We start from the raw sequence: 15,149 nt of genomic DNA, 5'->3' as shown, positions 1-15,149 counted from the left end.
TGGAGATTGATTTTGGAATTTAGATGCACTGTTATTAATTGTGCTTAGCCATACATGTTCATATCCTTGAAGATGTATCATGGAGGTGTTGCAACCCAGAAGACACAAATTTAACTAACAAGTTAAAAGTACATGAGTCAACAATTAAAAAGCAATAATATTCCGAGTAGAGGTTTTAGTAGTGGCACAGATCAAGTTACAGAGGGAAGGTGGTTCTTACAATAAAAGGCCTATAGACTAGCACTTTGTCTATTATAGTGTACAGGTTAGGAACCACAAGATGTAGAGGCTCAGCTATGTCATTTATGCTTCTTAAATCCTGGAGCAAATTCCATCTACCACTAGGCTGTTTTACAACTTGGAAGTTCACCCTTTGTTCTAGCAGATCCGTACTGAAAATTCTATCTTCTATTTCACTGTTTCTGTGTTACATTTCTTCAACTCTGCTCATAAGTGCCTCCAACATGTTGATAGCATCTGAACATTGGTTCATATCCTAATATTCTGGATTTCAGTTTCCTGTTGTTTTTTTCTAGGGCCCTTAGTGCCTTGTTTGTTTTATCTGCATTGTCTTGGATTGTTTTTTAAAGTTCCTCTTGGCTTTTGATTGCAGAGTCCTGTAATTGTCATTTATCTTTTACCCATTTAAAACATTCAATCGTTTTTAATTCTGTGTCAGAAAGTTCCATCAGACTTTGGATTCAGGAAATCTATTGATTCTGTGTTTTAATCACTGTTTTTAGATGCTATATTGTTTTGGTTGTATAGGGTGTGATTTAGTCTGCTTCTTCTCTGTCATTGCTGTGGTAGAGCTTTTCATGCCTAGGGCCTTAGCAGACCCTTAGTCTGGTAACTTTGGCTAAGGAGTTCACTGCTCCAAAGGAGGGAAGTACAGCTCACCCTGTTTGAATTTCTCTCTGATCTTTTGACTCAGAAAAGGCTGGCTTCAGTTCCAGAGCTTCATACACTTGTACGGAAGGGATGGACAACTCACACTGTCTTAAGTTCTTCCTTTCTTGTTCCTGTGGCAAAATTAGCTGAGACTAGAGGGAAAACCACTTCTGATCCTTCCTCTCTAGTCATTCAGTTAAGTTCTCTGGTGTGAATGATTTGTTTTCTGGTTGCAGCCCTCTTTCCTGAAGTCTGTTGTCCTTGGTCTATGGAGTGTTGCAGCCAGATTTCTCAACTTTTTTTGCCACTCTGAAGGAAGTACTTTATCTCTGAACCTTCTGTCCAAGACCATATCCTGGTAGCTCCTGGTGGCTGGAAACATAAAGTTGGAATGTATGCTGGGAACAGCTAGGAGTCGCAAGAGACTCGACGGCACATAACAACAACAATATGTTGTTGTTGTTATGCACAGTCGAGTCACCTGTAACTCATATCAACCCTTTATCTCATTTAACATATTCTTATAATAATACGTGATATGTTGTTTGTTGTGTACCATATAGTTGGAACTCACCCATAGCTGACTCTTCGATGGTTTTTGGAGGCACTTACTCACACTGGAGGAGATTGCCCATCTTTCTCCCATGGAGTGGCTGATGGTCTTGAACCACAAATCTTTGTGATTGTAGCACAGCTTCTTGCTACTAGGTCACCAGACTATGTGATATAGGGGAACATATATCAATTATTTGGATTATATTCAATGTATACGTGTTATGAATGCTTAATTTGTCACCTAAGTGCAGGCTGTGTTTAGAAAAGTCCATGGTACTAGGGATATTATAGCAAATGTAAGATAAATCTTGGCTGAAAGCAGAGAGTACCAGAGGAATGTCTATCTGTGTTTCATTGACTATGCAAAGGCATTTGACTGTGTAGATCACAACAAACTGTGGCTGACTCAGAAGAATGGGAATCCCAGAACATTTTATTGTGCAAAACCTGTACTTGGACTAGGAGGCCATGGGCAGATCAGAGCAAGGAGACACTGCATAGTTCAAAATTGGGAAGGACATACACCACGGATGTATCCTATCTCCATGCTTTTTCAATCTATGTGAAGAACAGATCATCTGGGAGGCTGGGCTATATGAGGAGGAATGTGGCATCAGCATTTGGGGAAGACTCATCACCAACCTGCATTATACAAATGACAAAACCATGCTTCCTAAAACTGAGGAGGACCTGAAGTGTTTGCTGCAGAAGGTCAAGGACTGCAACCTTCAATATGAATTGAAGCTCAACATGAAAAAAACAAAAACAAAAAAACACAATAAAACCCCTCAGAAAACCAACAGAGTCCCACCACTGGGCTGATTGCCAGCATTATGATAGATGGTGAAGAGACTGAGATTGTTAACAGCTTTAGTTTACATGGCTCCATAATCAACACTCTTCGTACCAACAGCCAGGAAATCAAACAACGAATTGCGTTGGGAAAGTCAGCTATCAGGGACCTCTCCAGAGTACTGAGGAGTAATGACTTCAGTATGGAGACTAAGGTGTGCCTGATCCAGGCCATAGTCTTTGCAATTGCTTGCTATGCATCAGAGTGCTGAACAATGACGAGGGATGATAGACAGCTGATGCCTTTGAGCAGTGGTGCTGGAGAAGTACGTTGAATATACCACAGACTACCAGGAGAACAAACTGGTTTGTCCAATAGAGGGTAAAACCAGGCTGCTCCTTGGAGGCAAGGATTCTGAGTCTTCATCTGACATACTTTAGACATGTTGCAAGGAGGGATGTCATGCTTGGGAGGGTAGAGGGACAGAGAAAGAGAGGGAGACCATCAAAGAGATGGATTGATTCAGTAACTGGGGTAATTTAGGTAGATGTGTCAGAGACAGTAAAATTGGCAAAGTATAGAGCAGGTTTCAGGGCTCTTGTGCATAGGGCTCTTATGAGTCACAAGCAACTTGATGGCATATAACAACAACAAGAAGTTAGTATTTAGGGAAAATACTGCCAACACAATAATGTTCTCGTATGAATTCAAGGGCCATGAGTACTTTTCCAAACATTTTTTTTTTAGATCTTTTGTGTGTATGTCCAGAGTGCATTTCACTGACTGTACTGGAGGACACAAAGACTATACTCTCCTGCCATCCTGTACCACAGAACACTTTTCTTCTAGCAACATGGAAAATATTTTTCAGAGACAATACTTCGTGCACTAGAGCCTACAGGAACGATACAAATAAGACCATTGATACTAACTGTGCCGATGAGCGAATAACCTGGGCCTCCAGACCAGACCATAATCCAGACCTTCAGATTGATCCAGTGGCCATCACTCATGATGGGTGTTACACCTGTGAAATTGTATCAAGGAATGGGAATTTCCATCGTTACTATCACCTCCAAGTGACAGGTAAAGAACATTATCTATTGTGCTATTTCAGACAATGAGATTTGGAACAGGGTCAAATGTCTTTCTAAATTCTATGTTGTTTATGCTAAAATGGAAGTATTTGTTTTTCTCTTACATCTCTGCAGTACCCCCCAAGGAAAGCATATCTCTAATAGCAAATAGAACTGTGCTGTGCAAGGCTGTTGGAGGGAGGCCAGCTGCACAGATCTACTGGAGCCCAGAGGGGAACTGTTCCACTGAGCAACAAGACCAGGGTGATGGTGCAGTGTCTGTGCAGAGTGAGTGCAACTGGATGGGGCATGACGTATCCATTGTGACTTGCTTTGTCTCCCATTCGACTGGAAACAAGAGTCTATCCTTAAAACTACATCCAGGTAAGTTATTCTTGTTTCTCTTAGATTTTCCCATTATTTTAGAAATGTTATGTCAAAAACGAAAACAATGTACACAGAAATCTCATCAGTGGTTTCACAGAGAAAGATATTTTAATAATATATTGGTTCACTTCGTGGTTTTTTTAAAACTTATTTCTTTAGTGAAAAGTTAAAGGGTAATTTTGAGGAAATTCATGTAGTTTTAATAGAAGAATTATGTCACTTAAAAATTGTCTTCACAAATATTTTATTCTAGTATTTTCCCCTCCCAATTCTTTCTAGTGGGCTTTCCAAAATGTTCTATTATTAATATCTGTGATTAGCTCATCACTATTCAATTTCTCTGTTCTGTACTCATCCCACTCTCATCTATTGCTTAAATGTTAAATGTAATTCCAATAAATGTAATTTAAAGTCAGATTTTTCTATCAGGTTATCATGAGTAGCATCGGCTCTGTTCCTACTTCTCTATCCTCACTTGACTCCTCAAAGGCTTTAATGCCTTCAGACGTTTCTACAGTAGAGATACCATTGGTATTAATTGTGTGCTCATGCTGCTATTGCTTAGTATGCCAAGTCTAGATCATAAGCATCAACTTTTAAGTTTATATTATAATCCTTGGTACTTCATATATAGTTATGTAGCAATTTATGCAAAAATGAAATATTTTCCTTCTTACTGCATAGAATATAATGGTTGCACCATTTTACATTCCCACCAACAGTTAATAAGGGTTCCAGTTTCTCCACAACCTCGCCAGCATTTGTTGCTTGCTGTTCTGTTAAATTTTGCTATTCTGACTGGGGTGAGACAGTGCAATTGGCACAGGGCAGAGCAGAGTTTAGGGCTGTTGTACATAGGGTTGCTATGAGTCGCAAGAGACTCGATGGCACATAACAACAACAACAACAACTGCATGGTTCAAAATTGGGAAGGGTCTATGCCAGGGATGTGTCCTATCTCCATCCCTTTTCAACCTATATGCAGAACAGATTATCTGGGAGGTGGGGCTCTATGAGGAGAAGTATTGCATCAGGGTTGGTGGAAGATATTCAAATGGCCAATAGACACATGAAGAAGTACTCCAAATCACTGGTAATAAGAGAGATGTGAATCAAAACCACAACGAGATACCTTCTCACTCCAGTAGCAGTTTCAAAGTTTAACAGGACAGCAAGTAATAAAATTTGGACAGGATGTGGCGAGATAGGCTCTCCTATACACTGTTGGTGGGATTGTAAAATAGTATAGCCATTCTGGAAGGCAGTTTGGCCCTTCCTCAGAAAACTAAACAGAAATTCCATAGGACCCACCTATTCCACTACTTGGAATATACCCTGAGCGAATAAGAACTGATACACAAACTGAGACTCAATCAAATGGATTGAGAAATTATGGTACATTCACACACTATGCAGCACACAGGAGCAATGATTTTGTAAATCACTACTTAACTTGGGAGGGAATTAAGAGCATTATGCTAACTGAACTAACTCAATACCATAAGGACAAATACTGTATAAGACCATTATTGTAGAAATAGATAACTAGTAAAATGTATATAAGGATCCAAACAGGGGAGGTAGGAGCAGTGGGGTGAGAATGGGCAGGGGGATAATCATAGGATCGCACAATCTGCTAGGTAGAGTGGGGAGTAAAAGAAATGGGAATGATCTGGTGTGAAAAGCAATCTGTATAAACTTTGTAACTAGTTGTTGTTAAGTGCTTTCAAGTTGATCATGATTCGTAGTGAACCTATGAACAAAAGATCTTAACCTTGTTTGATAACTGTTTTGTTTTTCCAAGTTCGTAGAATTTCCAGAGGCATGTTACTTGGAAGTGGATGCCACTACTGCTTCCATGTCTGTCTTAATCTGGAGTTCCACCAACCACTGTTAACCATGGTACCCATTATGGCATTTGAGACACCAACGGCACAGAATTGAGTATCACAGAAATCCAAGTTTTCTCAGTACAGCAAATTGACTGAGCAGTACAGTACCACTTAGGAGAATGCTCATTACAAGCACAAATTAATACCAGGCCTAACGGCCTGCAGCCCTTGGGCCCTTATGTATTTTAAAAAACTCAGGCCAGCACACCAGGTCTTAAGTGGCTCCAACTAGAGAGAGGCTCCTGGCCCTCAGTAAACCAGTGTAAAAAAAAATATTAGTTTTTAAAAATCCATTGCTAGTTTATTGATTCCAACTCGTAGCAAAGTCCAAGAAACCGAAGCTTTAACCACTGTGCCACAAGGAATTTTAAATAATATATATTTTTTGTTGTTATGTGTCCATTAAGTCACTTGCAACTCTTACTTTCAATGAAAGAGAATTTCTTTCCTTTTAAATAAAATTTTTAACTTATACTGGTTTACTTACAAAGTTTACATATGTTGTTTTTGACACTGGATCTTTCCCATTTCCTTTACAACTCCTCCCTCCACCCATCAAATTGTGCCACCTTATGATTACCCGCCCCCATCCTCATTCTTCTGCTCCCCCCCTCCCCCCCTTGGATCCTCATACTTGTTATACAATAATGGTCTTATATGATATTTGTCCTGATGGGACTGAGTTAGTTCACTCAGCATAATGCTCTCTAGTCCCTCCCAGGGACTAGGTAGTGATTTACAAAATCATTTCTCCTGCGTGCTGCATAGTATTCCATCGTGTGACTGTACTACCATAATTTCTCAATCCATTCAATTGTAGTTGGACATTTATTTAAAAAGAGTATATTTCAAAATAATATTGCTGTTTTAGCTGTCAAATCCTTTAAAAATAAAATACTGAGAAATACAATAGCTAAAAACATTAAAAAAAAAAGAAAGAAAGTGTAACAGAAGTTAGAGAGATGGGTCCTTAACCTGCTGGCCCTCCACTTCACTTTCCAAATACCAGGAGCACGTTTTCTGACCATGGCCCTCAAAGCCAATGATTCCTTTACTTGCTGGTCCTCCTATCATGCTGAACTTTCTGTATTGCAACCAACAGCTCTGCATAGGGATACAACAGTGCTACCGATCATCACATATTTGGAAAGTGCCTTTATGCTTGATATTAGTTAGCATCAATGTCCTACCAGAAAGGTAACCTCAGGATTAAGATGATTTTTTTCAAAAACTTTCTTACAAGACTCCTTTTGTTTTCAAGTGTGGAAAGTGAGAAGCACTCTAACACTATTATTAAAATGGAGAAATCTAATTTTACATCTTTCCTCTAGAGATTCTTCATTCATAAATCCTTACCTTTAAAAGCTACAAAGCCTTGAGTTATGATGAGGTTTTTCTGGGAACTCTAGAGTGTCTAGTGGTAATATAATGTCATTGTACCAATATTTGAACTTTTAATGAGACAAATATGCCTTTCTGTAAGATCAGAAATGTATTTCATTCATGTATTGTGAAATATCCTAACCTTGTGTTTTTATTTCTATATTTACAGGTTACAGACCAACAGGATCAATCCACTTTGTTCCCTTCTTTGTTCCATGTATCACTTTTTCTATAATTACCTTAATCATCATGTTACCTGTTTGTTATTTGAAAAGATGTGGCTGCAGGTATATTGACTGATGAATTTCCTCCTTAATTTTACTGATGCAAAAAAAATATTAGAAATATGGAATTAAAGGTATGGGTAAAATTAAGACGTTAACATCAGGTCTCTCATAATAAATAAAAGTATTCTGAAATTATTAGAGTTGGGTTTTGGATTAAGAGGGATTTTGTAGGATGCTGAGACATATAACATGACCAATTATGCCATACAGGGCAAGACCTTGGAAGAGATGATGGTTATTAATTTTCTATTTGAGAAAAAAATATGACAAGAAATATTCTATGTACTAATGATAATGTATCACATATATTGTATTACACATTTCAAATGCATGATTTTAATACCTTTCTTTTAGGACTTAAATGTATTAACTACAAACAGTATTCTTTACCCATATCCAGTAATTCATTTCTGATTATTATTACTTCAGTCAAAGAAACCCCAAATGTCAATAGGATACTATTTTGTATTCCATTTTCAATGTAAATAATAAATTTTATGCATTTATTTCAGTTTATTTTTGTTTTCTTTTCAGAAAGTGTAAACCAACAAAAACTATTCTAATTTGTGAGGAGGTAAGATTAAACAAATAATTTCAAACTATTAATCCACACATTCCAGAAATCTAGTTCTGTAATTTGAGGTTTGTATTATTATTATTTATATTTTAATTGGAAAGTAAAAGTTCTGATTTTGTAAGACTAATAAGTATATCGCTTTTAAAAATAGCTACCAAGTACTCTTGGGTCGTTTAAAAATCCAAATTTTTGGAGGAAGATGGAGCGTCCAGGTGGCGTCCCCGGCGCAACCGGCGGTAACAGGTCATGAGAGCGGCTGCTCTCTGCGCTGGAAGATCTGGAGGTCTTGTCCAGGGAACTTATAGAAATGCTAGCAATTTCAAGAAATCAAAAATTATTACAGCCTGGAGAGGAAAACCAGATCCTGGAGTTGTTAATTCACAGAGATGGAGAATTGCAAGAACTAATGAAATTAGCACTTAATCAGGGGAAAGTCCATCTTGAAATGCAAGTTTTAGAAAAAGAAGTCGAGAAGAGAGGCAGTGATATTCAGCAATTACAGAAACAGCTCAAGAAGGCAGAACAGATACTGGCAACAGCTATTTATCAAGCAAAAGAAAAGCTCAAATCAATAGAAAAAGCAAGAAAAGGTGCAATATCCTCTGAAAAAATCATTAAGTATGCACATAGGATTAGTGCAAGTAATGCTGTGTGTGCCCCACCGACTTGGGTTCCAGGGGACCCACGGAGACCATACCCAACAGATTTACAGATGAGAAGTGGACTCTTGGGTCAAATGAATAATCCTTCCACTAATGGTGTGAATGGGCACTTACCAGGGGATGCACTGGCTGCAGGCCGATTACCCGATGTCCTTGCTCCGCAGTATCCCTGGCAGTCCAGTGACATGTCAATGAATATGTTGCCACCAAATCACAGTAACAACTTCCTGTTGGAACCTCCTGGACATAACAAGGAAAACGAAGATGATGTAGAGGTTATGTCAACAGATTTCTCAAGCAGTAGCAGTGGCTCTGATTAAAAGCACAGAGCCCTGAATACCGTAGTACTTCCCTACTTAATAGTAGCAGGAAATGTAACTTGTAAACCAGTGATAACAGGATAGATGTTGTTAACTGTTGAATTGTGTGACCTCTTAAAAAATGCTAGAGTACTTACTTTCAAGCCAGAAATCTTTGTTTCTAAATCTACTGGGAAAATATTTAGGAAATAGTTGATATTTATTTTGGTGGTTTTTTGTTTTGTTTTGTTTTTATAATCTTTATTCAGTTGTTTGATACTTTCTTATTCTACCCAGTTGTAGTTCTGGAAATAAGATTTGAAGGAAATGATCCATGTGTATATCAGTTACAGACCTCCTGGAATTAGTAAGAAATGCTTTTTGAAAAAACAGTGGGTCATTGAATACAGATAAAATTTAACAATAACAGAACCATTCACTGAAAGTGAAGGCTATTGGCTGTTGTTTCCAGAACCAGAGATAGTGCCTCAGTTAATACTGTTTATAATTTTATAAATAAACTGACTTGTTTGTATTCAAATACTCCAGTGTAAGTAGTAAATTATTTCTCTAAATCTAGGTAAATTTTATGCACATAAAACTTGTATTCTAGACTGAGAATAAGCAGGATGGAAATCTGAAGTAGTACTTACACTGATAGGTTGCTCAGAGATGGACACTCATTAATAAAATAAAATGAGGTAATCTAAAAAAAATCCACATTTTCAATTCATTAACTATATCCTGTGAAGCATATTATATTTGCCTGGTTTGAACCGTCATCCTCAGAGAAATTAAATTGATGTTTACTTCTCTGTGGAATGACCTCTTATTCCTGATTTCTTTTTCCTGGTGACATTATCATCACCATTCCTTTCTTACCCATGCTTAAGACATGTCTTGCTCCTTAATCTCCTCTAGTCAGTACCTCATTGAATTTTTATCCCTTTGGAATACATCTTGTATCACTTTATGTGCCATACTACTTTAGTACAATTTGTATCATCTCATACTGAGACTCAGGTTTTCAATGAATATATATATTTCTTATAAAATAGCAGAACAAAGTCTTGCTCTTATTGCCCCATAAACTTAGTGGCACAAGTATAGGCATTATTATTACTAGTGCTATTGAATTCACTACTGTATATTGTGACCCTATGTAACTTTGCTCTACTCTGCACCACTGTCATGATACATGCCATGCTCACACCCATTATTACAGCCATTGTGCCAAGTCATCTTATGGAAAAGCTCCTTCTTTAAAGGGCCTTCTTTCTTTTCAAGCTTAATATCTTTTCCCAAGGACTGGTGCCTTCTCACAATATGCTCAAAGTATGTGAAATGAAGTTTCATCATGCTTGTCCCTTATAAGGACCCTAGTTGCTCTACTTGCAAGACAGATCTGTTTGTTCTTTTGGCAATCCATGTTATATTTCCCATTATTTGCCACCCAGATGCTGCCCTGGATGTGCTCACCAAGTTGTGCCAAGAAATCTGGAGGACAACTACCTGACCTACTGAATGGAAGAGATCCATATTTGTTCTCATTCCAAAGAAAGGTGATCAGACAGAGTGTAGAAATTATCAAACAATATCATTGATATCACAAGCAAGCAAGATTCTGCTGAAGATTATACAAAAATGACTGGAACAGCACATCAAGACAGCTTCCTGAAGTGCAGGCTGGATTTATAAGAGGCCGTGGCACTAGGGATATTATAGCTACTGTCAAATGGATCTTGGCTGAAGCAGAAAGTACCAGAGAAAGGTCTATCTGTGTTTCATTGACTATGCAAAGGCATTTGATTGTGTGGATCAAAACAAACTGTAGCTAACTCTGAGAAGAATGGGAATCCCAGAACACTTGATTGTGCTTATGCGAAATTTCTACTTGGACCAGGAGGCAGTCATCAGAATAGAGGAAGGCAATACTGCATGGTTCAAAATTGGGAAGGGTGTGCATCAGGGATGTGTCCTTTCTCCATATCTTTTCAATCTATATGCAGAACAGATTATCCAGGAAGCTGGGCTCTATGAGGAAGGGTGTGGCATCAAGATTGGAGTTAGACTTATCAACAATTTGCGTTATGCAGATGACATAACCCTGCTTGCTGAAACTGAGGAGGATCTGAAGTGCTTGCTTCAGGTCAAAGACTGTAGCCTTCAATATGGATTGAAGCTCAACATCAAGAAAATAGAGTCTCATTGTTGAGCCAATTGGCAGAATCATGACGGATGGTGAAAAGATTGAGATTGCTGACAGCTTGAGTTTGCTTGGCTCTACAGTCTACACTCTTGGTACCAGCAGACAGGAAATTTAAAAGACTAGTTGCATTAGTAAAGTCAGCTGTCAGAGACCTCTCCAAGATACAGAGGAGCAATGATGTCAGTCTAGAGACTAATTTGTGCCTGATAGAGGCCATGGTCTTTGCAATCACTTGCTCTGCATCCGAGAGCTGGACAAGGACTAGGGATGATAGGAGAATTGATGCCTTTGAGCTATGGTGTTGGAGAAGAGTATTGAATATTCCTTGGACCGCTAGGAGAACAAACAAGTTCATCCTGGAGAGGGTGAAGCCAGGCTGCTCCTTGGAGGCAAGGATTCTGAAGCTTCGTCTGACATACTTTGGACATGTTGAAAGGCAGGATCAGTCCTTGGAGTGGGATGCCATGCTTGGGAGGGTGGAGGGACAGCATAGGAGGGGAAGACCCTCGATGATATGGATTGATTCAGTCAGTGGGGTAATGGGGAGTGTGTCGGAGATAAGATTGGCAAGGGATAGAGCAGAGTTTAGGACTGTTGTACATAGGGTCGCTATGAGTTGCAGGCGACTCGACGGCACATAACAACAACATGCATCCTTTTCGTTATTGTTGTGGTGTATCATTGAGTTGGGACTGACCCATAGCTGACTCTCTGGTAGGTTTTCAAATGGAGTTAATCACATGAGAAATTGCTCATCTTTCTCCCATGGAGTAGCTGGTGCATTTGAACCATGTGCCTTTGGGATTGCAGCACAAATTCTTACCAGTTAGTAATTGCTAATTTTAATAACTAATGATTGCTAATGAGAAGTGTTGGTTTTATATACTTTAGGTATATAGTCAAGAGGGCCCAGTCTTTGGAAAAAATATCCTCCTGAAAAGTTAGAGCATCAGAGATAAAAAAAGAAGAGCCTTAGCAAGATAGATTTACAAAGTGACTGTTAGAATGGGCTTGGGTATAATGGAAATCATGAAGATGCCACAGGATATGGCAAGGTTCAGATCTGTTGTTCACAGGGTTTCTATGAGTGGTAGTTGACTTGATGGCACCTAACAACAACAATAAGCAGTATCAGGGAGCTGTGGTGGCCTAGGCTATAGGGAGTCACACTGTTAACCTGAAGGTGGCACTTGGCTGTCAGTTTAAATCCACCAGTGACTCAGAGAGAGAAAGATGAATAATTTCCTTTTATGCAATGTACAGCCTTGAAAACCTGTTGGAGGGTCAGCTATGATTTGGTTCCAACTTCATGTTGTTGTTGTTATGTGCCGTAGCAATGAGATATTCAATGAACTTTGTATAAGCAATATTAGTAGATACCAATGCTGTGGTCACATTCTTTAAAAACAGGTTCTGTGTTAATTTTCTTGTTTCTATGATTTGATTGTGACTTTGAGTTCTTTTTTTTAGGATGAAATGCATCCCTATGCCAGCTATACAGAGAAGAACAATCCAGTCTATGATGATGCACGAAAGATGAAGACATCTAAGATGCTATAAAAAGAAGTGCTGGAATAGGTCTCTTTAACATAAATTTTTGGAATCTAGCACCAAGACAAATAAATCAAAATATATTAGAGCTATTGCACTGATTTTCCAATAATTTTAGATGGAAGGTCCATTTTCAGAGTTTCCAAAGGTTTTGAAAGAGAAAAACATGCTAACAAATGTGCATCCATATCTTTAAACAATAGGAACTTTAGAATATTAATTGCTACCAACTTGTTTTCTGAAGAACTGATATTAATTTTAAAATTTTATTATTATTATTATTATTAACTTTAATGAAAATTTAGAGATTTTGGATTTCCATGCATTCATTGTTTCACTTTTCTCTCTGCCCACTCCTCCCCTCTAGTTTGTTCTGTTATTATTTTTACAGAGAAAGCACAAGTTCATGATAAAATGATAAAGGACAGTTGTTGCTGTTGTTGTTATGTGCCGTCGAGTCGTTTGCGACTCATAGCGACCCTATGTACAACAGCCCTAAACTCTGCTCTATCCTGTGCCAATAGCACTGCCTCTGACACACCCATCCTGATTACCCCAGTCACGGAATCAATCCATCTCATAGAGTGTCTTCCCCTCTTGCGCCGTCCCTCCACCCTCCCGAGCATGATGTCCCTCTAGAATCCTTGCCTGTAACGATGCTGTGAACAGATCAGAACGTCGTCCTATCCTGAACCATCCTCACTGCCTCTGCCATGCTCAAATCCATTCTTACTGTTCAGTCGGAATTCATAGCTGACCCTCTGGCAGGTTTTCAGAGGCAGTTAGTCACATGGGAGGAGACTACTCATCCTTTCTCCCCTTCCGCAGAGCAGCTGGTGCAGTGCAGCTTCTTGCCACTAGGAAAAGTCAAATATCTACGACCTTTACCTTAACCCCCTCCTTTCCTAAACACCATAGTAGTCTGATTCTAAATCTCAGTGTCACACTAGTGAAACAATGTTCTAGAATAAATTTCTATAAGACACTTTTGTGTACTTCCTTTGAATAGAAATTCAATGACCATACTGCTTTTATTTGTAACAGTTCAGGAGGATCTTAGCCATAAAACCTGGAGTTCATAATTTTTTTTTAACTTGTGAGACATGATTTATTTAAACAAGCTCTTTCCTATCAGTCAGAACTGCTTTGAGGTCACCTCAAAAAGTATTTATATTGGGGTTGCATTGAACGTGTAAATTGTGGAGCTAAGAAAAACAATACGCTTCACAATAGCTAATCACAAGATTAAATACTTAGGAGTAAACCTAGCCAGAAGCACAAAGAATCTATTCAAAGAAAATTACAAAACGTTACTAAAAGAAACAAAAAGAGACCTGGAGAAGTGGAAGAATATCCCTTGCTCATAGTGTGTGTGTCTGTGTGATGACTTGTTTTTTATTTGTTTGTTTTGTTTGTTTGTTTTTTTGTAGGGTTTGAAGTTGTCTACTACTTCTGGGACTTTGTGATCATGTTATTGTTGCAGATTTTCTAACGTTCTTTCTTCTGGCCTGTGTGTGGCATCTGAAGGGCTGCCTGTGTAGTTATAGCTGTTTGTTGTCTGTGCAGTGCTATATGTTGGAGGTGTTGGTTGTTGGTGGTTGCAGTTTAACACTTGTCAGGTGGAATATGTGCTGAACTTTGCTATAATGGAATGCAGCAGTGTGCTAGTTTGGCATGGGACCTGCCGTAAGGATGGCATAGGAACAGGCACAGAGATGATGCTAGCAAGTTGTTGCCTTTTCCTGCTATCCCTTGGTGGAGGGGTCTTTGAGTCTATACACTGAATTTCTGAATCCTAGACTTTGTGAATTAGGGGGCTTTCTGGGGTTTAATGTCTGTCTCAATGAATCAATGCATTGCTATGCCTTTAAATTTTGGATCTGTGGCCACAAATGAATAAGTTAGGTATAGGGAAGGATCATGAGATGGTGACTTGATAGCCTACTAGATTAATGCTGGACATGATGTTCATTAGTTGTAGATGTGACCTGGGTTTTTCTCAGGTTTTTCCACAGTCAATTCTGCCAATCACTGTCTGCCAGTGTCCTTCATCTATGGGATCTTAGGTTGAGGACAGTTTGACACTGGTGATATCTGAGGATATGGTTTTTGCATCAAGGGACTACTCTTTCTTTGAGAATAGTTATCCACAGATTTCCACTCAGGCATGCACTGATTTCCTCAGCATCAAATTAAAAGTGGTTTTATTGAACTACTGCTATGGCAGCTTGGGAACCTCAACTCACTACTCAAGGTGGCCTGGGCCTGCTCACTGTGGGGAAAGGGTCATATGCAGGAGCTTACAAAAGTGAATCCATTCAGATGGAATATCCCTTGACTAGTCATCTATGTGCAGTGGGAAATGAGGCCCTGCCTTCTCTATGATGGTTGCTCAAAGTCAGTAAGTCTGGTCCCTTCCTTCTTCTCTCCCCTGTTTTTGGTGTTTGGTTTTTGGGTTTTTTTTGGCTTTTTTTTTTGGTGTGTGTCTTGAGCCCAATTCAGACTTGGAAAAGGATGTGCTTTACTTGGTTCTAAGTAAAAATTTCTCTTTGTTGTTTCTGACTTTGCTCTCAATAATTTCCCCTAA

At 38.8% G+C, this 15,149-nt stretch overlaps 1 protein-coding gene and 1 pseudogene across 1 annotated transcript in view; both read left to right on the top strand.

The window, feature by feature from the left end:
* Positions 1 to 12,571, top strand: part of LOC102870723 (cell surface glycoprotein CD200 receptor 1-like) — a 67,893-nt gene extending 55,322 nt beyond the window's left edge. Inside the window, exons 3-7 of the mRNA XM_006895364.1 lie at positions 3,008 to 3,325; positions 3,451 to 3,699; positions 7,147 to 7,264; positions 7,993 to 8,077; positions 12,482 to 12,571. Of these exons, the coding sequence (XP_006895426.1) occupies positions 3,008 to 3,325; positions 3,451 to 3,699; positions 7,147 to 7,264; positions 7,993 to 8,077; positions 12,482 to 12,571 (860 nt within the window). The remainder of the gene's footprint in view (positions 1 to 3,007; positions 3,326 to 3,450; positions 3,700 to 7,146; positions 7,265 to 7,992; positions 8,078 to 12,481) is intronic.
* On the top strand, positions 8,044 to 8,823 carry LOC102859748 (annotated as a pseudogene).
* Positions 12,572 to 15,149: the final 2,578 nt, after the last annotated feature.

This window comes from Elephantulus edwardii, unplaced genomic scaffold (assembly GCF_000299155.1).
Source record: "Elephantulus edwardii isolate Elephantulus edwardi_28Jun2011 unplaced genomic scaffold, EleEdw1.0 scaffold00165, whole genome shotgun sequence".
Lineage (NCBI taxonomy): Eukaryota > Metazoa > Chordata > Mammalia > Macroscelidea > Macroscelididae > Elephantulus > Elephantulus edwardii.
This window is presented reverse-complemented; position numbering and strand designations above follow the sequence as displayed.